The sequence below is a fragment of the Tupaia chinensis genome, unplaced genomic scaffold, assembly GCF_000334495.1.
Source record: "Tupaia chinensis unplaced genomic scaffold, TupChi_1.0 Scaffold138517_1, whole genome shotgun sequence".
Lineage (NCBI taxonomy): Eukaryota > Metazoa > Chordata > Mammalia > Scandentia > Tupaiidae > Tupaia > Tupaia belangeri.
Window position 1 is genome coordinate 299,683 of NW_006198412.1, and position 20,125 is coordinate 319,807.

At 45.7% G+C, this 20,125-nt stretch overlaps 1 protein-coding gene across 2 annotated transcripts in view; it reads left to right on the forward strand.

Annotated features, from left to right (window-relative positions):
* The first annotated feature begins 222 nt into the window (after positions 1-222).
* Positions 223-20,125, forward strand: part of VANGL1 (VANGL planar cell polarity protein 1) — a 47,078-nt gene continuing 27,175 nt past the window's right edge. For both annotated transcript variants that reach the window (XR_003546678.1, XM_027765509.1), the window contains exons 1-3: positions 223-417; positions 11,408-11,540; positions 16,139-16,746. Coding sequence is in view for 1 of the 2 variants with exons in the window: in XM_027765509.1 (XP_027621310.1) it covers positions 347-417; positions 11,408-11,540; positions 16,139-16,746 (812 nt within the window). In the remaining variant the exon portion in view is untranslated. The remainder of the gene's footprint in view (positions 418-11,407; positions 11,541-16,138; positions 16,747-20,125) is intronic.

Genomic DNA, 20,125 nt, shown 5'->3' on the forward strand with positions numbered 1-20,125 from the left:
CCTCGCCTGGCTCCTTCCCAGACACCTGGGGAGGCTGTTGCTGCAGAAGTGGGACATGGAGAGTTCCCATGCTTCCTCGCTTGCTTGCTTACAATAGAGACCTCAGAGAGAAGGGGTTCATACTAGGGTGGCTGCTGTCATTTAGCCGTCAACCAGCCCCGTCAGCCAGCCCTGTTAGGGTTGACTTTGAAGACTGATACCTCTTTCTCTTTTCCCAGAACTGGTTCCTGTTGAAGAGTGGCTCCTCCTCAGATTCCTGAGATTTTAAGCATCCAGTAGGTGAAATTCTCTACCTCTAAGGAGAAACAGCACCTGCTCCTTCACCCAGAGCAAGCCCTCCATTGCTATGGATACCGAATCCACCTACTCTGGATATTCCTACTACTCAAGTCATTCGAAGAAATCTCACAGACAAGGGTATGTAAGCTGCTGATCATTCCACTTTTCTTTTGGGGAAACTTGCAGGTTGGTGGGGGCTTTGTAGGCTCTGTCTTTGCTGGGGGGTTCTGTCCATTGGTGGATGAGAAGCCAGAGCTTTAAGAGCATTTAACATGCAGTTGGGAGTAACTGCACTAGCAATTTACATTTTATGGCCTCCATTAGAGTTGATGACCTTAATCTCTCACAATTGGTTTTAAATTAAAGTTTCTCTCTGCAGTGGAAATACTTCCCATTTCTAAGTACCTCTTATAGATGTCAGTTCTCCTCAAGCTTTAAGATTATAAATGAAAGTTTTTTAAAAAAATGTTAATTTGTTGCATTTTACCCGAAACTGCTGATTCATGTGTGCTATGCAGTGCCTCTAGTCTTTAAGCTTGTTCAGGAGCTTGTGGGGTTGTCCTGGTGCTTTGTTTCTTCTTGACTGATCTTCCACGCAAACAACTCTGGCTTTTGAAAACATCCTGAGTGATGGGAGCCTAAATCGCCCTTCTCTGCAAAAGAAATAGTCTGCACTAGTATTTATAGGACCTGTTGTGTTACTCACAGGATGTTAGCTGAGCAGAGGAGTAAGTGAATGAATGAAAAAATAAGTGAATAAATAGGTGGTACTTTATCAGTTAAGAAGGTGGTTGTGGGGCTAGTAGCTGGTATGGTGGTTGAGGTGTTGTACTCCCACGTGGCTGAGAGCGGTTTGAGTCCTGGACCTGGTGGCTTGCTTTCTCACTCTCTCTCTCTGGTGAGCACATGTCCTACAGCAAATTAAATAATAAGTAAAATTAAATAATTCTTTCAAAAGAAGTAGGAAAGTGGTTGGTGAGATTGCAGTGCTGTGGTTTACCTAGTCCTTTCATCTGTGTAATGAATACAGCATTCCTCTCCTTACAGGGCTGTTGAGTGGATTAAATGGGATTATGTACAGAAAGCATTGAACACAACACATACTAGAGGACACTAACCCACAACTGTATTCACTTTACTAATGGCCTTGACATTTCAGCACCTTCCTCAAAGGCACCAACCAACCCCAGCCCAGAGGTCTACCTGTGGTCCCAGCTGTGCAGTGGCTTGGGGACTGTGACAGTAGTGGCATTTTCCTGACCGAGGAGTTCCCATTCGAACAGCTGAATGCAGGCTGGGATTTTGTTTTGTAAAACCATGATATATGTATCTCTAGGGCCACCTCCACAGCTTATTGGCTGAATGCTGTGCAGAGAGGTGAGATCCCACATGGCCAACCGGGGTGCAAGTCTCACCCTGCAGCAACACAACAGACATGCAGTTGTATGCCCAGGATCCTGATGGGATGGAGAAATGGAGGAAAAAGGATTGTGGGGCTGATTCTGTGGCCTGGTGGTTAAGGCGGCCAGATCCCATGTGGCTGACCAAACAGTTCAAGTCCTGGATCCGGTGGCTTGAGAAACACTCCATGCATATGTGCATTTGTGTTCAAAATCCTGAACGCAACTCTTTCTCCTCACTCCCTCTGTCTTTGTCTCTCTCTGGCAAGTGTAACATACCCTCCAGCAGAAAAAGAAAAGAAAAGAAAGAAAAGAAAAGATTTTGACCAGATCCTGCTGCAGGAGTGCTTTCTGTTTTTGGCATGGATGGACATATGCCCTCTGAAATTAAATGAATGAATAAATTTTAAAAAAGTCTATCTAATATATTTATGAGCATATGTAGGTGGATAACAGAGAAAGACGTCTAGAAATATCTTTTCCAGCTTCCAGGAGTGGTTCCACAGGGAAGGGGATTGGCAGAAGATGGTGACCATTGAGAACTTCCTCTTTCTGAACTTGTTCAGGTTTTCACAAATGTTCATTTTGTAACTTAGAAAAATGAATAAGAACATATAAAGGGAAGTTTTTCAATGATTAGTTGATGACATGAGAAAATATTGATGAGACCATGTTATTAAAAAGGCAGGCTTTAAAACTTTATTATACTGTTTGGTTGTCAGAAAAGTCATGACACATTTTTACACAGAAAAATATAGAAAAGATATGTCATGACTTTTCTGACAGCCCAATCGTTATATGTTTATACAGTAGGGTGAATATTAAAACATTTCCCATGCTTGTCTCCAAATAATAGGATTATGGGTATTTTCAAACCTTAAATACTTTCTAAATTTTCTGCTTGCCCTTCTAATCAAAAACATTAGGGAAAATATGTAAGTGAACTTGTGCTAGAGCCCAGGTAAGCCTTGCTGGTCAGGACAGGAACACAAGGTGTTCTGGGATAGGTGCTGTTGGGTGTGGGGGACTGCAGTCACAGGCCAGAGCCCAGATCCCAAGACAGTCACAAACTCTGTCATAATAAAAGTAAGAAATCACAACGTTCAACCAGTGAAAATAAACTCATCAGATTCCTTTAAAAAATGCCAGAAATGCCTGTTTGGGTTCTTTTCTTTATTCATAATAGAATGCGTGCACATCCATCTGAGAGAGAGATGAGCACCCCCCTACAGGGGATCCCCTTCTTCTAGTCCTTCAGGCCACGAGCTCCTGAGCACTCATATGCGTGTGCAGTGTGTTTCAGGCTGACCAGCCCAGGGATTCAAACTGGTTGTCACGACAGAACCAATTTCTTTTGAGCAGTGCATTACCACTGTGCCATGGAACTGTCCTGCAAACAACTTCTTAAAACATGGACTCCACAGTGCAGTGATTGAGTGCTATGCGTAGGGTGCTAGGTCCCACCAGTCGCTTGAAAAATATGCCAGGCATGTGTGCCCTCCATGTCCAAAATCTCAGTGGGATGGAGAAATGGAGAAAAAGGATTGTGGCGTGACCACGCTTCACTGGGGAGTACTCTCTGTGTCTCACTCTCTGGTAATAGAAGCAAATAAATAAAACATGGAATCACTGGGAAAAGCAGTTCCCTTATTAATGTGCCAGGCTTCCTTCTCTACCCCACATTGACGGAAGTAGGCATTTGGGGTTCCCTTGTTGCCTGGGAATGAACAGAGGAGCGGGGAAGTATTCTGAGTAGGAGCTATCTCTTGCCGCCTTTATCTACACCCGTGTTCTAGCTTTCTGCCGCAGGGTTATGTGAAATTGCTCTGCCACTCGGCTGGTTCCTCAGGCCTCCTGGGACTCCCAGAAATTGATACTCCAGTGCTCTTGTGGTAACTTTAAGAGGCTGTAACTTTCAATTAAAACAACATGTAGAACTCTTAGTGCTGCCTTGGACCCATGTGGAAAGCACTTGGCAAATGTTAATATAAGCTGAGACTTTTAATCAGTTAATCAAGGAATGTTGCTGAATGCCTGCTCAGAGAAAAGCTCCGAGGGAGGGAATGTGAGGGAGCCTCTGTGGGCTCTGTTACAAACACCACTGTCCTTGAGTGTGGGTCCTCTGACTGAAGAGAGCATTCGGTGTGGTTGTGAGACAGAGAATGTAAGTAGACAGTGCTGCTGTGGAGTGCTTTGTCAGGTCATGAAGAATATTAAGCAGTGGATCAGCCCATGCATGGTAGTTCAGGTGGCTGGATCCTCCATGGCTGACCATGCAGTTTGAGTCCCAGATCTAGTGGCTTACAAATACACCAGGTGTGTGTGCATGTTTACCCCACATCCTAAAAGAAGGAAGAAATGACGGAGAAGGGATTACCACATGATTATCCCTCATATTCATGGAAAAGTAGAGTTAAAGTTCAAGTCTGTTTTATTGGGGAAAAAATGTAAAATTCATGCATAGTCTTTTTTTCATAAATACACATTTTTTATGAAGTTTTGGGAGATGCCCTCACCATACCCTCCACCAACTGGCATGAAAGTAGACTGTAGACCTAGCTGAAGGTATTGTGTCCCAGACGTGTCCTCATGAGGGCCGTGCTGCTCAGTGACTTGGGAATTTGTGTGGAAGAGTTGGGGGACAGAGTGGGGAGGAGGAGCTGGGCAGGGGAGGCCTTCTCTTGGGTAAACACAATGGAACTCCAGCTCAGAGGGAAATAACGCACCAAACATGATATGCCTGATGACACTGTGATCATCTTGGAGGACTGGCCAGGTCCCAAGCAGATGGCAGGTGACTCTTCTCTAACGAAGAGATCAGTGGCCTGGTTTTGTGATGCCTGCAGTCTCCAGGGGGTGTCTAGTTAACTTGCTGGGAAATGATGCAGACTCCAGCCAACCTCACACAGCCTTTGGGTTTGGAGCGCAGGCCCCCCAATTTCAATCCAGCAGCTGCCCAGTGTGGTTCATGACTGTGTCAGGAGTACCTGCCAGGCCCTGCTAGTCATTATCTCCCATCCTCACTCTTCTGGAATGCTGGAGAGTATGGCCCTATTTTACAGGTGGTGAAACCAAGGTGCAGGGAGGTAGCGGCATCTGCCTTAAGTTCCAAGGTCAGTAGGTGCCCACAGCAGGTTTCAGCCAAGACTTGGTCCTTTGGAAGGAAAGCACCGCCTTTGAAGGGATATGAAGGATCCTCATGTGACTGATATACGTGAGTGCATTGTCTTGAAGAGAGCTGCATGGGCAGGGCAGTAATGGGCGCTTTTGTTCTGAGGCAGTTTCAGCGTCAGTTTGTCCTGCATCCAGGCCTCCCACCCCAGCCCATGCCAGCACCGACAGGAAGCAGCCAGCCAGACCCCAGCAGTCAGCAGACAGAGAGGACAGGTAGTGGGTGGTGATAGAGAAGGAAAGGGAGGAGTAACCGGTGGGGCCAACTTTCCCCAAATAGAAATAGACAAACAACAGAAACAGGATAAATAGTCTTCCCAGGAAATGCTGCCTGAAAGTAGGAGCAGTGTGGGAATTACAGGGATTCCAGCTGGATGGGGGGATTATGGTAACCCCCAAGGGCTAGAACCTCCTGAATAAATGCATCTACACGCGCACGTACAGACACGTGTCTGGGCCTACTCCATGCCGCCCTTGCCCTTCTCACCCCCTCACACACACATGTTCAGGTGTGCTTTTCTTTCACCTTTACTCATACGAGTAGATGTTACATGGAGACAGAATTAGAGCTAAAAATGCAGACCCATAGCTAACATGACTGACCAGCCAAGACTCGCGGATGATCCAGACCATTATGCAGATTTGGAAAAACGCAGTGTCCCTGTGTTTATAATACTCCTTCCAGTGGCTAGGAGGCCTGTGTGCTCCCCGCGTCTCCTGTTTCCATCCTCAGACACCACGATCTGATTGTCTTTGTCACTGGGGAACCTCTCCCGCAGGGCACTTGGCAGCCTCAGATTTTCCTTGGAGCCGCCACATGTGGAGTACGTGTTACAGCGACGGGGACACACTGACTTGCAGCTCTGTGAACTGGGAAGCACCGGACAGTGGTATTTTTGTTGGCTGTCACTGCTAAGTCCTTGCTGGGCTCCGAGACCTTCCTGAAGTAGTAATTCGGGCCCAGTGACTCCTATGAAAACTGTGTGACAGGTCTGCCTTTCTTGATAACAAGGCCGGAAGAAGAGCAGCCTGCCAGACCTGGTCCTGGTGCCGCGTTGCTAGGATGGGCTGTATATTCACTGCCCACTGGACCACGTGTGGAAGGCTCTCAGCTCTGGGCTTCCCTCAGTCATGGCTGCTCCTACCCCAAGCTATTTCCCCAACTTTACACACTGACACAATGCTGTCTTAGTAAAGAGGAACTGCGCACTGGATCGTGTATGGTGACTGTTACGCTCATGGCTCCCCTATGGAGTGCCTGCTGTTTATAGGGCATTTCATACTTACAGAGGCTTCCAAGCAGTCATAGCAATAACTCCTTTCCCCGGGGCATTTGGGCGGGAGAGTCTTGGTGTGAATTTCCTGGACCACCTGCATTCTAATTCCCTGGAGTGCTGGTGACAAATGGAGACTCTGCTTATCTCTATTCCAGACACATTCTTTGAGGATGGGGCCAGCAGATTTGTGGTGGTTCTGCACACTGGGGTTTGAAAAGCACTGGAAACCTACCTGGGATTATTACATAGGCTCTTACCTGATCTCTTCAGCTGTTGCCAGGAGGGTGGTAGACGGTTATTTCGTGTTGGGTGCTTTTGGTCCTAAGAGCTCAGCTGGGTGGGGTAGGGTTGGGAGCTGTTTCCAGTCCTGGGTGGTTCCCCACCTGCTTTCTGCTCTGGTAATGTTCAGGCTCCGGGAATTGTCTCTGAGTGAAAGAATTTTGGTTTCCAGTGGTATTTGTGCTGTTAGGGTTTGACCCATGGGCTGGTGAGCAGAGAGGTGGTGAGGTGTGCATGTGACTTGGCTGATGGCCTAGAGGATGCTGAGCACGAGAGCCGTTGGGCCACATGGACATGGAATGAAGTAGAAGGGGCCTCAGCCACTCGGCCAAGTTGGGCCCAGTGGAACAGCATTCTAGATTTAGTCTGACGCTCGTGTGAAGACTGACACGTGGGGAAACTCTCCCAAATGGCTTATTGTCTCTTACACAGAATGCCCTTTGAAGTGATTGCATTTGACAACCCAGCGTGTCTGGCACACAGCTTCATGCTATCTGAGGTCACAGTCCAGTCCTGACTCCTAGCAGAAGCTTCAGAGGCATATTTCATAGCTCTGGTAGGTCATCAAGTATGAGAATATGAGGGTGAGCATTGTGGGGGGGAGAGAGAGGGAGGGGATAAATATGCCATAAAGCCTTCCAGTGGCACAGCATAGTGGGTTTGAATAGAGGTGATAACAACAGATCTGGAGCCAGATCCTGTCCTGCCACTTACTTCTTTGGGAAGTCACTTAAACTCTGTGAGCCTCAGTTTCCTCATCTGTAAAATGGGGGGGAAAACCAGTACTGGCCTTAGAGGGTTGTTAGGATAGAATGAAATTAATCAAGTAAAGCACCTTCCAGAGTGCTCTGTCAGTTGGGTGGGAAGTGAGGTGATTAGCTTTGTTAGATGCATCTCTTGATAAAGAACCAAATTCTCTGCTTGGTTGCTTAGTTAAGACCAATACCAGAGTAGACCAGTACATGCCTGTTTCTACAGCCTAATTTAGGGGTTGATTGTAATGGTAAGTGATGCTCTAGAGACGGGGTTGTTGTCCCTTATGGCTTCTCTGGGGCAGTATAAGCCTCTTGGCTCTTTGAAGGAAAGATAACCAATGCTTATCCTAGAGGGGTATTGATCCCTATGTGCTTTTGTTTACTTGTTTTTAAAGAATTATTTAATTTTATTTATTCATTAATTCATTTAAATTTGATCAGAGAAAGAGAGAGAGAGAGAGAGAAAGAAAGTGAGAAAGCAAGCCACCAGGTCTGGGACTCAAACCATGGTTGGCCATGTGGGAATGTCCAGCACCTTTGCCACCATGCCACCTGCTAGGCCCAGTTTTTGTTTGTTCTTTGTTCCAACTAAGTAATATGTTAATGTGAGAGAAGTGTATGGTGGGGAGGGGTTTGATTGTGTGTTAATAATTCCACTTACGAGAAGAAGCCATGGGCCTTCAGAACAAGGTTCCACATGGCTACCGTGAACTAGATTTTTAAGGGAATGAAGATTTTCTACTAATAATTCAGCCTCCAACAAACGAGCTAGCGCAAGCACAATAGAACAGCAAAGAGATTCTGGATCACCTCTGTCTGCTTGCTCCTGAACATTAAGGCTGAACCTCAAGAATTTGAAAGAAACACAGCATTCATCAGATGACAAGAAATCACCGCCGGATCACGAGAAACATGGGAAAACAAGAAAATACCTCTCCTCCTAGGGAAAAGAGTAACTCTTCACCCACAAGCAGTTCGGTGAAAATCATGGAAATGTCTGATAAGGAATTCAGATCATTCATAATGTCTAAGCTAACAGAGATGGAAGAGAAGAGAGATAATGAACTGCTAAAGAGAAAGGAGAAAGAAATTGACGAGTTCCAAGAGATGAGGAAATTCCTGCAAGATCTAAAAGTGGAATTACACACTTTACAAAAGACTAAAACGGAACTACTAGAGATGAAGTCTATAATACAAGAAGTCAAAATCTCCCTGGAAAGCATTAAAAGCAGACTAGATCATTCAGAAAATAGAAGCTCAGATGTAGAGGAGAAAATGGCTGGCCTAGAAAAATCCACCATGAAGACTGAGAAAATGGCACAAAAATTTGAGAATAATATGCGAGAAGTACTGGATACCATCAAACGTCCAAATATCCGTATAATTGGCATTCCAGAAGGTGAGGAAACCCATAAGGGCATTGATAATCTATTCCAGGAAATCCTGCAAGAAAACTTTCCAAACCTAGAGAGGCATTCAAAGATCCAGTCCCAGGAAATACAACGGACCCCAAATAGAATCAACCCTAGAAGATCTTCTCCAAGACACATTATAGCCAGGTTGACCAAAACTGCAGACAAAGACAAGATACTAAGATTAGCAAGAGAAAAACATCAAGTTACCTACAAAGGACATCCCATCAGGCTAACAGCAGATCTCTCATCAGAAACAATAAAAGCGAGGAGAGAATGGGAAAATATATTCCAAGTGTTAAGAGAGAAGCAGTTTCAGCCAAGAATACTGTATCCGGCAAGATTATCTTTCAGGTGGGAAGAAAAGACAAGAACATTCTCAGATAAACAAAACCTGAAAGAATTTACCAGCACCAGACCAGACCTCCAAGAAGTTCTCAAGGATGTGCTGTATCAGGAAAACTAAACGCAGATACATGGAAATAAGAGTCCAAAAACTGAGAAAGTAGCTAACTTAATCATAGGGACAAGTCTGGAGTTGAATACTATATCCCAGAATTTAATCAGGAAAATTGAACCAGAACAGAAGATAAAAGTATATGAGACTGATAGGTTCATGCACCTACCATTTGAACAGAATCCTAACCTGTTTCCGGGCTTTAAGCAAAGTTCCTTGGCGGTTCTTTGATTTAAGTTAAAACTGGTTTTCTTAGTAGTAACGAGGGAACTCACCTTTGAAAGTAGTCAGGTTATGTAGGAAATTGTGTGATCAATGCAATGTGGGTGGGAAGGGAATGGAGGACAATTTTGGACACTAGAGGTGGTGTGAGAGGAGGGTGGGAAGGGACAGAGGGTCAGAAAGAGGGGTGGAATTAATTCTAGCAACTAGAAGTGGAAATTTATATTTTTTGTAATGTGCATGATTGAGTCACTATGCAGTGTGTACTGGATGGGAGATCGCATTTTGTGTGCTGTGATGATGCCTAGAGAAGGAATGTAAATTGAGTTACAAAAAAGAGTTTCAGGAAAACAAAATATATCTATTCAATGACTGCAGTAGGATATGTAGCCCCAGTTAGGTGCTACTTGATAGGATGCGTAAAGTTAGACTTGTGCTCATGGAAATGTGTCACATGTGTTTGCTAGGAGGGTATTTGGATTGATGAGGGTCTTTGGTGATTCAATAAAATGTGGGGGGAAAATGGTATAGAAAGCAAACATAGATAACAGAGAAAGTGTGGGAGGATGAAAAAAAAAAAACAAAAAACAAAAAAAAACATCCCTCCTAGAAAATTTCCAATCATTCTTCAAATGTCCAAAGTCAAATATTTTCTTGCTGTACAGTTTTCATATAATTATCAAAAGGAAAAAAAAATAAAAAAAATAAATCACCCAAAAAAAAAAAATAATAATTCCACTTACATCTTTCCTGAAAGTATACATACTCTACAAATCAAGTCGCTGCTCTTTGCCATTGGCTGATAGAAATAGCAATAATAGCTACTGTGTGTTAAGCACTTACTCCATACCCCTATACTGGCTGGCACTGCATACTGTGGATTGTCGACCCCTTTCATGAAGAAGGAAACTGAGATTTTCAGAGGTTGAATGACTTGTGCAAGGTCACACACCTTGCAGAGGGCAGAATCGAGACCTGACTATTTGCCAGAATCATGTACACAGTGCTTCTGTCCTGCCTCTGAGATCTTGGTCAAAGTGGCGTGTGGGGTCAGACGGCGTGTGGGGTCAGACGGCCATAGGAAATACTAAGTTTTCGCCACTGAGGAACTCCTTTGGTGGGGGCTCCTGGATTCACTGTTGGCTGCTGGAGGCTAGAGTACTAGTTTCCATAGCTAGTTTTTAACCAGGTGCATGGCAGGGTGCTCTCATAGTCGCCCTGGAAGACCACCCAGAGAGATAGTCTAGGGTAAAACGAAACCGCAGCTACTTTCCTTTGAAGGCCTGGACACACACACACACTCACACACACACACTCACACTTCATACCTCGTAGTGTCATTTGTGCCAACTTTGTTTCTGTGGGTGTCTTTCAGTTCAGCTAGAACCTATGGGGATGCCTTGGTTTTGCCTTTGTACAAAGGAGAATTAAATCAGAATCTCTTTTCTTCTCTTTTTGTTCAAAGGTGTAGGGTAACAAAGTGTCCTAGATTTTTTCTTATTTTTTTTTTGGATAGACCAAAGTTTAGATATTTTGCAGTGTTGTGTGAGTAAAAATGTCCCAGGAAATCTGGCCAGGTGAGTTGCAATCGAATCAAGGCAGTGATCATGGCAGTCAGTGCCCTGTGCCTTGGCTGCAGGATTCTAAAGTTACTATTTTAGACTTCGAAAAAATGAGATCACTATTGATAGAAGAAGAGTGACAGTCTTTGTTCTGCATCTAGGAATGGTAGAAGGAAGTTACTAGTAGGAAGCAAAGATCAGCTTACTCCTCATCGCGGAGGTGGATGTGTGAGTATGAGTGCCGTGTGTGCATGTGGGCATGTGTGTAGAATTTTATTAAATTCAAAATGAAATACACACACACATTAAGAGAGATCTTGTTTATTTCATGAGAGAAGAAGAGGCAGGGTAGCATTAACAGGGGCTCGCTACTCTGTGATTGCTCCCTCCCCTAGCCTCCCAGCCAGCCAGGACCTCAGGCACACCTGAGCACACCTGGTGGACCCAGGGCTTCTCATATGGCTTTAGTGTCACCTAGCAGCATCCCATCTCCTGCGGCCACCGTGGCTGGACCAAAATGGTATATCTAGATGAACCAGAGCATTAATTAGTAGGGAATAAATGTGCTCTCTGATAATCATTTTCTTTTCCAGGGAGAGGTCTAGAGACAGACACAAATCACCCCGGAGTAAAGATGGCAGAGGGTCAGAAAAATCTGTCACCATCCAGGCTCCCACCGGAGAGCCCTTGTTGGCAAATGATTCTACTCGGACGGAGGAAGTTCAGGTAAGGCTCAGAGGCCGTAAGCATGCTTTTACTTACCAGGACTCCTTTCCATAAATGTTTTCCTAAGTCTTGTTGCAATAAGTTCTCTTGGGTTTTTATCTTTATTTTTCTAGCATGTTAATTAGTTTATCTATGTCCTGTGGTTTCTTGTTGATCTAAGCACAGCCCGTCCTGCCATCGAGGAGCTTGGGGACTCTTCTGAAGTGTCACTGGTTGGCCTGCTTTGAAGGGTGTTGAAAGGAAGCCAGAAGGTTGACGACAGGGCAGGGAAGGCAAAAGTTACGGGATAAAGTCCCTGGGCACTCAAAAATGGAACCATGTATAAGAGAGGGAAGGAAACGTCATCTCCATAAACCTCAGTAGTGTTGGGAAGAAGGAGGAAGTGGGTAGTCTACCCTGAGTGTTCCCGTTGCCATTGACTACCACGAGAAATAAGGCAGAGACTGCACACCCTGATGCCTGGCAGGGAAACATAAGTGAATTACATCATCCTTGGGCAAAAAGAAGGGACAAAGATGTATCTACAGGCCCCAGATGGGCAGCGATCTGTGTGATACTCGGTGTCACGACCGTGGTAGAGAGCGAAGGAGGTGGTGGCAGACCCGAGAGAGTATTTCCTGTGTCCAGGGCACAGGCCCTCCACACCAAACACTGTTGCTTAGGAACACAGGGTTTCGTGTTACCAGCCCTTGCACTGTTTAAGAAAAGTCAGCAATTTTTTTTTAATCAGAAATCACCTAATTTCAAAATATTGATGATTTATTAATTTTTTGTTTAAAAAAATTTTTGCCATAGGGCACATGCACTTACCAGAGAGGGACAGAGAGAGAGAAAGTAACAGCCCCCTATGCCAAGGGAAGATTGCAACATAGCAGTCTTTTCTCTTCTGTTCTCCTCCTAGGATTTTGGGTATGCACACACATGCATCTGAGGTGATTTTCAAGCTGGCAGGTCCAGGACTCAAACCACAGTTGACCATGTGGAAGTCCATCCCTTAACCACCATGCTACCTCCTGGCCCAATGGTTTATTAATTTTTTTTAATATGTTGTTACATGTTGTTCTTTAGGTCCCAATTGTTTGGTGGTCTACCTGATTTAAATAAACACCTGAGCTATACTCAGAAACAGGTTTGTTTGTAGACCCTCCATACTTCCTAAAGTACTTGCGTGTCCAGTCTTGCCCCAACAAACCATGCAGCATATGCATACACGGCTATAAAGAGAGAGGACCTTGGATAAGCCTATCTCTGTACGTACCTGTAGGCACACAGACAGGCATTGGTTATCAGACAGATGGGCCGAAACTGGAATTCCTCAGGACACACAGTGCTCTTGAACCCGAAGTTGCAGATGTGAGTTGAACATAGGGTTTGCTCAGTGATGAGCAGATGCCTTTTGTAAGCATGGGGATAGATGGGGCTGTCCTAGGATTGAACCATTCTTATGTGCTCTGGGGTATCAGTTTCCTCCTAGATGTATTAGGTCGTCAGAAAAGTCAAGACATGTATTTCTGTGCAAAAATACATCCTGACTTTTGCGGCCACCCAATAGATTCAGAGGTGTTGGTATCCCGCTGTGAAGGCATTTCTTTCGTTGCAGCTTCTCTATGCCCCATACTTACTGAGAAGCAATCCTGGGAAGCTGGTGTTTACGCCAGGGTGATGTGTTGGGAAACGCATTGAAATGGACCTTTGGAGGTAGTATTTCTCAGAAACTCTGTTACCTTGGGCAGTCATTGCCTTCGTAGGCCTTAGTATCATCATTGAAAATGTAGGGGATTAGATTAGAGGATCTGAGATTCTTTTTGTTCTAAAAACCATAGGCTTGAATGGACTCTTCGTACATGTACATTTCTTTAGGCACATATGTCCAAATTCTTAAAATAGACAGGGATTTAGTAAGCAACTCTGGCAGGAAAAAGGATAAGTGGCTAAATCTTGTGGTTATTTGACCACAAGAAAATAGTAATAATTATTTTAGCATTGGTGATCAACTGAATGTCAGGTCTAATATAAAACATGGAATCTAGTATTTGTCTTAATAAGAATGTTATTCTGTAGCTTATGAATCCATCTCATACAAAAACAAGTTGTAGGGACCAGCAGATGGCATAATGGTTACGTCACTGGACTCCCATATAGTCGACCACTGTTCGAATTCTGAATCTGGTGGCTTAAAACTTGTGTCTGGCATGTGTGCATGTGTACCCAAAATCCCAAGAGGAGAATTGAGGAGAAAGGACTGCAGCAGGCCCCCCCCTGGGGGGGGTGATTTCTTACTTTCTGTCTCTGTCTCTCTCTGACTCTTTGGTGAATGCATGCACCCTATAGCAAAAATATCTCTAGAAAAAAGAAAGATAAAGTTGTATGTTTTTGAATTTGTGGCTATTTTTTCCCTTTTATTTTTTTTGTTTTTGTTTTTGTTTTTAAATTGAACTGGGCCAGCCCCATAGTGCAATGGTTACATGCTGTGTAAAGGGAGCTAGATCCTGCCTGGGTGACCACGGTTTGAATCTCATTCCCTATGCCTTAAACAACATGCTTGGTGTGTATGCGTGTGTGTGCTTGCACCTAGATCCTAATGGGATGGAGGAATGGAAGGAGGATTGTAGTGTAACTAGGCCACACTGGGGAGTGCTCTCTCTCTCTCTCTCTCTCTCTCTCTGACGTGCATCTATGCCCTCTATGCCCTCTAGCATATATATAAAAAAATTGAATTAACTTTATACATAGAGAAATGAATAAATCTTAAGATACAGTTTGATGAGTCTTAACAGATGAATACATGCCTATAACCCACACCCCTACCAAGATACATACATATTCCCATCTCTCCACAAGGTCTCTTATGCTCTTCACAGTCAGTCCTTGCCCCCACCCTCACCTCTTCTCCAAGGCAACCACTGTTTTGATTGCTATCACTGTAGATTAGTTTTGCTGTTTTAGAATTTAATATAATTGGAATCATATGGTCTTTTTCCCCCATTTAGCATAATGATTTTGAGATTTATTCATGTTTTGGTGTGTTTCAGCAGTTCATTCCTTTTTATTTTTGCTGAGTACATTCCATTGTATGACTCTGCCACAATTTGTTATCTGTTCTCCTGATGGATGGACCTTAGGGTTGCACTGTGTTTGGCTTTGAATAAAGCTATTAAGAACGTTCTTGGACAAGTCTTCTTGGGGACCTGTATTTTCATTTATGTTGGATAAAGCCTGGGAATGGAATTGCGGGGCCACATAGTGAAGGGTGTATGTAAATTTATATGAGACATTCAGATTGGTTTTCCAGCAGCGTTGTGCCATTTTCCATTTCCACCAGCAGTGTTCCAGGGTCCTGGCTGCTTCTGCCTGTTATCTTACGTACTGATTTCTCCCGTGGTAGGTGATACTTCTGTCTTTTCACAGTGAAGGACCATTTGTTCATAGGTTGGGGCATTCACCATTGCCACTTCTTACACTGGTCTGTATATCTCAGTAATCATCTTTTTTTTTTTTTTATTGTTTCTAGATTATTTGGTTACAAGAGCTCTGTCTTGTTGATTCAGCTATTAAACTAGCTTTTCTAAGCGGGTGTCCTAATTCTGCCCATTTTGCCAGGACATCTGACTGGCTTTGTTTTGGTTTTTAGTAAGTCATATACAGGCACCTCAGTGGCAAAACCTCTTTGGACCCCATGTGGCTCTCCAGTGTCTTCTTGCTGTGTTACAGCTTTGGAATGCAGTCAGAATTGCCTTGTAGCAAAATCATTCAAAACTCTTACAACTGGGTCTTGTTCAATGAACAGACCACCTCCTCCAACTAGCAATGCCTAGAACTTTGAAGAGAGAGAAAGCAAGGAAGTAAACAACATGATGCAAAATCCTAGTTATTTCTGTGCCCCTGGTAATGAGTTTGTCGTGAAAGCCTGTGTTCGGGGAGGATTTGGGGGCTATTCTGGCCGTAGACAGATACTTGAATTCTCTTATCTTGGTCAGTGGAAAATCTAGTATCATCAAGGACTTTCTGGTCTTGATACTTATTAAACAAGTCTTGCAAACATCCTGTGGAGGGTTAGAAAACTGTGTGTCCTAGCTGCAGGAAAGCAGGGACTGGTAGTCTGTAAGTTGGTATAGCAACACCTTTGGCTGTTCAGATCATTAGAGGGTGTGCTAATGCTCCTCGCCTCCAGAAGTTGGACTCAAGGAACCTTTGTAACCCAGTGTGAAGTGGGAGGAAGACCAGGCGTTTTCCTTCTTACTGCCTAGGTTGGCTCTCACGGGCCAGTCTCACAGCAGGGCAGGCAGTCCCAGGTCCCTCAGATCCTCCAGGGCATTCCAGCACAGTGGATGACAGTCAATATTATGTTAGTGCATCTCCCAAACAAAGACTACATTACCTTTTCTTTATTTGAAAAGGTAACTATGTGATGCATTGTTAAAATTTCAATGAAAGTCGTTAAAGTTTAAAGAATTCAGCCAACCTTCTGTTTCCTAGAAAGGCCTGGTGTGGTGTTGGGGGCATGAGGTTGGGCCCTTCATGGTTGCCGCCTCTCTTTGTGGCTGTGACAAATGACTTGTTTCCCATGGCCGTTGTCCTCATTGCCTTCTCCCCACCAGGATGACAACTGGGGCGAGACCACCACGGCCATCACAGGCACCTCTGAGCACAGCATATCCCAGGAGGACATCGCCAGGATCAGCAAGGACATGGACGACAGTGTGGGGCTGGACTGCAAACGCTACCTGGGCCTCACCCTCGCTGCCTTCCTGGGACTTCTAGTCTTCCTCACCCCCATTGCCTTCATCCTGCTGCCCCCGATCCTGTGGAGGGACGAGCTGGAGCCTTGCGGCACCATTTGTGAGGGCCTCTTCATTTCCGTCTCATTCAAACTCCTCATCCTGCTCATTGGAACCTGGGCACTTTTCTTCCGCAGGCAGAGGGCTGATGTGCCCCGGATCTTTGTGTTCCGTGCCCTTCTGTTGGTCCTCATCTTTCTCTTTGTGGTTTCCTATTGGCTCTTTTACGGAGTTCGAATTTTGGACTCTCGGGACCGAAACTACCAGGGCATTGTGCAGTATGCCGTCTCGCTGGTGGACGCCCTGCTCTTCATCCATTACCTGGCCATCGTCCTGCTGGAGCTGCGGCAGCTGCAGCCCATGTTCACGCTGCAGGTGGTCCGCTCCACCGACGGCGAGTCCCGCTTCTACAGCCTGGGACACCTGAGGTAAGGGGAGCAGAGGGCCCGCTGGCACCTTGCTAGGAGACAGTCGGCCTGTGGTATGTGAGGGGCAATGTCAGGTGCCCAGTGCCAAGTCCAGGGACCAAGTTCTCTCTGGTTTGGGGAGGAACTGTGTGAGGACGGGGGTGCATGAAAGTGATGGGGATGTCCCTGGGCATTCACATTCTGGACCTGTGAATGGGCAGAGAAGTTCTGGTTCTCATCCAGGTCAGGATTTTGCTGAGCCTGTTCGCAAAGTAGTTGTTGGCAGCTCCCAAAAAACGATAGTGAAAGAGTATGCCTAAGGATGGCTTACCTTGACCCTGAAATTGGCCTATGGATGTAGATACATAAGGTGACCAGGAGTTTAGTTGCCCAAGCTTGACTCCACTGGTTTACCTTATTCCTTAGTGGGCCTTTCCACCCCCCACTTTCTGAGGTATCCTGGCTTGGGCAATAAAGTACACGGCTACTCTGGTGATCTGCTGATAAAGAATCAAGTATGGCCTAGAGATTCCGTAAGTGCCAAGACTGAGTATTTTGCAAATGTATGCATGAGAAAGTGCTAGAAGGCTACTGAGATGCCGTATTTTAAATCTGTGCATAAAGTTTAATTATTTTGTGTTTAACTAAACAGTGATAGCCATCATTTATTTTATTTTTATTTATTTCAAGATAGGCACTTAACACAGCATGCATATTCAGTATTCACATAACCCTGTAATATAAATAGTATGGATCCCTGTGTTACAGATGCAGAAACTGGGGTTTAGAGAGTTTAAATAATTTGCATAAAATAATATGGTTAGCCTTGTTTAGGATTCACTCAGATGTCACGAGGCCTGGGCTGAGTTAATTCCTCATTATGACATCTCTCACTTTATGTTAAATGGCTTTTTCATTTTTTTTTTTTTTAAGTTTGTTTCTTGCATGAGAGGACAAGGGAGAGAGACAGGCAACACCAGCGGGGTCCTTACACTGTGACCCACCCCCACCCAGCCTCAGCCAGGCAGTGTCATGGGCACGCCAACACTCACCTGGCATGTACATGGAGACAGGATACGAACCTGGGACCTTCCCAGGTGACCTCAGCATTGGGAAGTGTTTCGTTTCCACCACTCCACCGTGGTTAGCCCTAGTGGCCTATTTTTCCATCTGTTTTCTTTCCCATACTGAATTCTCTGTGGATAGAAGCTGTGTCTCATTCCTCATGGCATTCTGAGTGCCTAGCACAGAGCAGGCACACAGTTGGCACTCAGGGAGTCACTGTGCATAAATAACCTGGACTTGGGGCTGGCAGGTGGCATGGTGGTTAAGGGCGCTAAACTCCCACGTGGCTGACCACAGTTCAAGTCCCAGACTTGGTGGCTTGCTTTCTCACTTTTCCTCTCTCTCTTTTTCTCACTCTGTCCCTCTCTGGTCAAATTAAAGTAAATAAAGTTAAATAAAATAATTCTTCAAAAATAACTAACTAACCAGGGACCCGACATCGCAGCCTTGGCCCGCTCCTTGGACTCTTCTCCCTCCTTAGGTAGCACATGCTTGGCACATGGTAGACACTTAGTTCATTCTAGCTGTTACTGCTGTGATTTTGTAGCTGGCAAAGCAGCCAAGGTCAGCCAGGGCACCTGAGTGGGTATCAGAACAATCTGTCATAGTTTTGTCCAGGGCCCAGGGAGGTAGCCCAGCCTTGGTTTGGAGTCAGGTCACACTGCCAAATCATCTTCGTGATCTTCATGTTGGCACACACCTCCTTCATTCCTCCGGCTCAGCTCATGCTGCCGAGGACCGGATGACTTAGTGTTCAAGGTTGCCGCCACCCTGATTCTTGGCGGGAGTCAGTGTCTGGTCACAGGCTCTATGCAGCATAATTTGGTATTTTGAGTCCTTTACAGACACCTGTAGGACTCTAGAGGCTGGCAAGTCTCTGCTGTGTGTTGATCTCAGACAGCTTTCTTTCTGACAGCAGACTCACATTGCACGGCTACTAGGTGCAGAGCCCAGGACTCGGCCCCAGAGACACACGGCGGCTGTCTTCAGAGCTTGGGGGCTCATGGTGCCCTGCTTGGAGAGAGACCACTGTACCACTGTCTAGTGGCTGGTTGCCAAAACAGCCCTGGGCACAGGTGATGGAGACATAGGAGGATGGGGAATTTTAGACAAGTCAGTGATAAAGCCCAGTGGGAAACAATTTGTCTCAAAATAGGTTTTGCTGAAGTTAAAGCAGTGGGAAGAAATCCGTCTGTGGTCACACAGAGATGACTAATATTTGGGACTCTGTGTAAATGTTAGTAGCCAAGACACTGGCCAGGAGTGAGGCCTGCCGTCTATCTGTTCTTTGTCGTTGGTGTGACTCCCACCAGGCAGGGGGGAAGGGAAAGAATGTCTTCTCACCTTGGTGGCCCAGGGTGGTGGGACTGACTTCCCTCCGCCAGCTCCCACATTGCTCATCCCTCTGAGAATGGGTGATCTGAGTGGCGGTGGGAAGGGGGACTGACCAGCCCCAGGAAAGCAGGCTATGGCACACTCGGCACAGGTACCTGGTGGCTGACCTGGTGTCTTGCCACACAGCCGTGCTGCTAGAACTGGGGGAGGAGCCAGGCTGACTGCATCGGCTCCCAGCTGGCTACAACCTCATAGTCTCTTCTCACAATGACCAAAAACCACCCTGACTTTATTTCTCAAAGCAAAGCCCCAGGGAAACATAGAGGTGGCAGGTGTCCTACAGCCCCTGGGGGAACATTTTAAGGTGGCCCTCCAGGTTCTTCCTTTCAGCTCCTCATTGTGTCTGTCTGTCTTCCTCCTCTCCCTGCCTCTACTAAGGCCCCTTTGTCCTGGCTGTGGAGACTCTGGGTGATGGGATGGAAGCACTCACTGGGGAAGGAGAGACAGCTTTGTGTCAAATAGAGCCCTCAGGCAGGCTGGGTGCTGGGGAACCACCAGTCTGGAGTTGGGGCAAGCTTGGCATCTCTCACCGGCGTTGTGTAAGCTCGGACACCCGCCGATCCTGGGCTAAATCTGGCCTCAACCCAGCAGTAGCTGGGACAGTCATTGGGCCAGAAATACAACTTCGAAGCCCTTTTGTAAAGTGCAGGAACAGGAGGGAAGGGGCTATGGGAACAGACAGAGCGAGCCTTGGAGACCAGAATAGAAACCAGGGTTACAGGCCGTTCTGTCTGCCTTTATTTCAAGCCTCTGTGGCAGCAGCGACCTGGGGGCTTGGGTGCAAAGCAGCAGAGCGTTCTTTTTTCTCTTTTCAAAGGCGATTTGATTGAATTTACTGAGAGATTTTTGAGAGTTGTTAAAATGCCGTCACTTTAGTTTCTCACAGAAAATAGGCCTCCCGTTAGCTCTCATAAAAGGTACTCGCGGCAGCTCTGCTTGT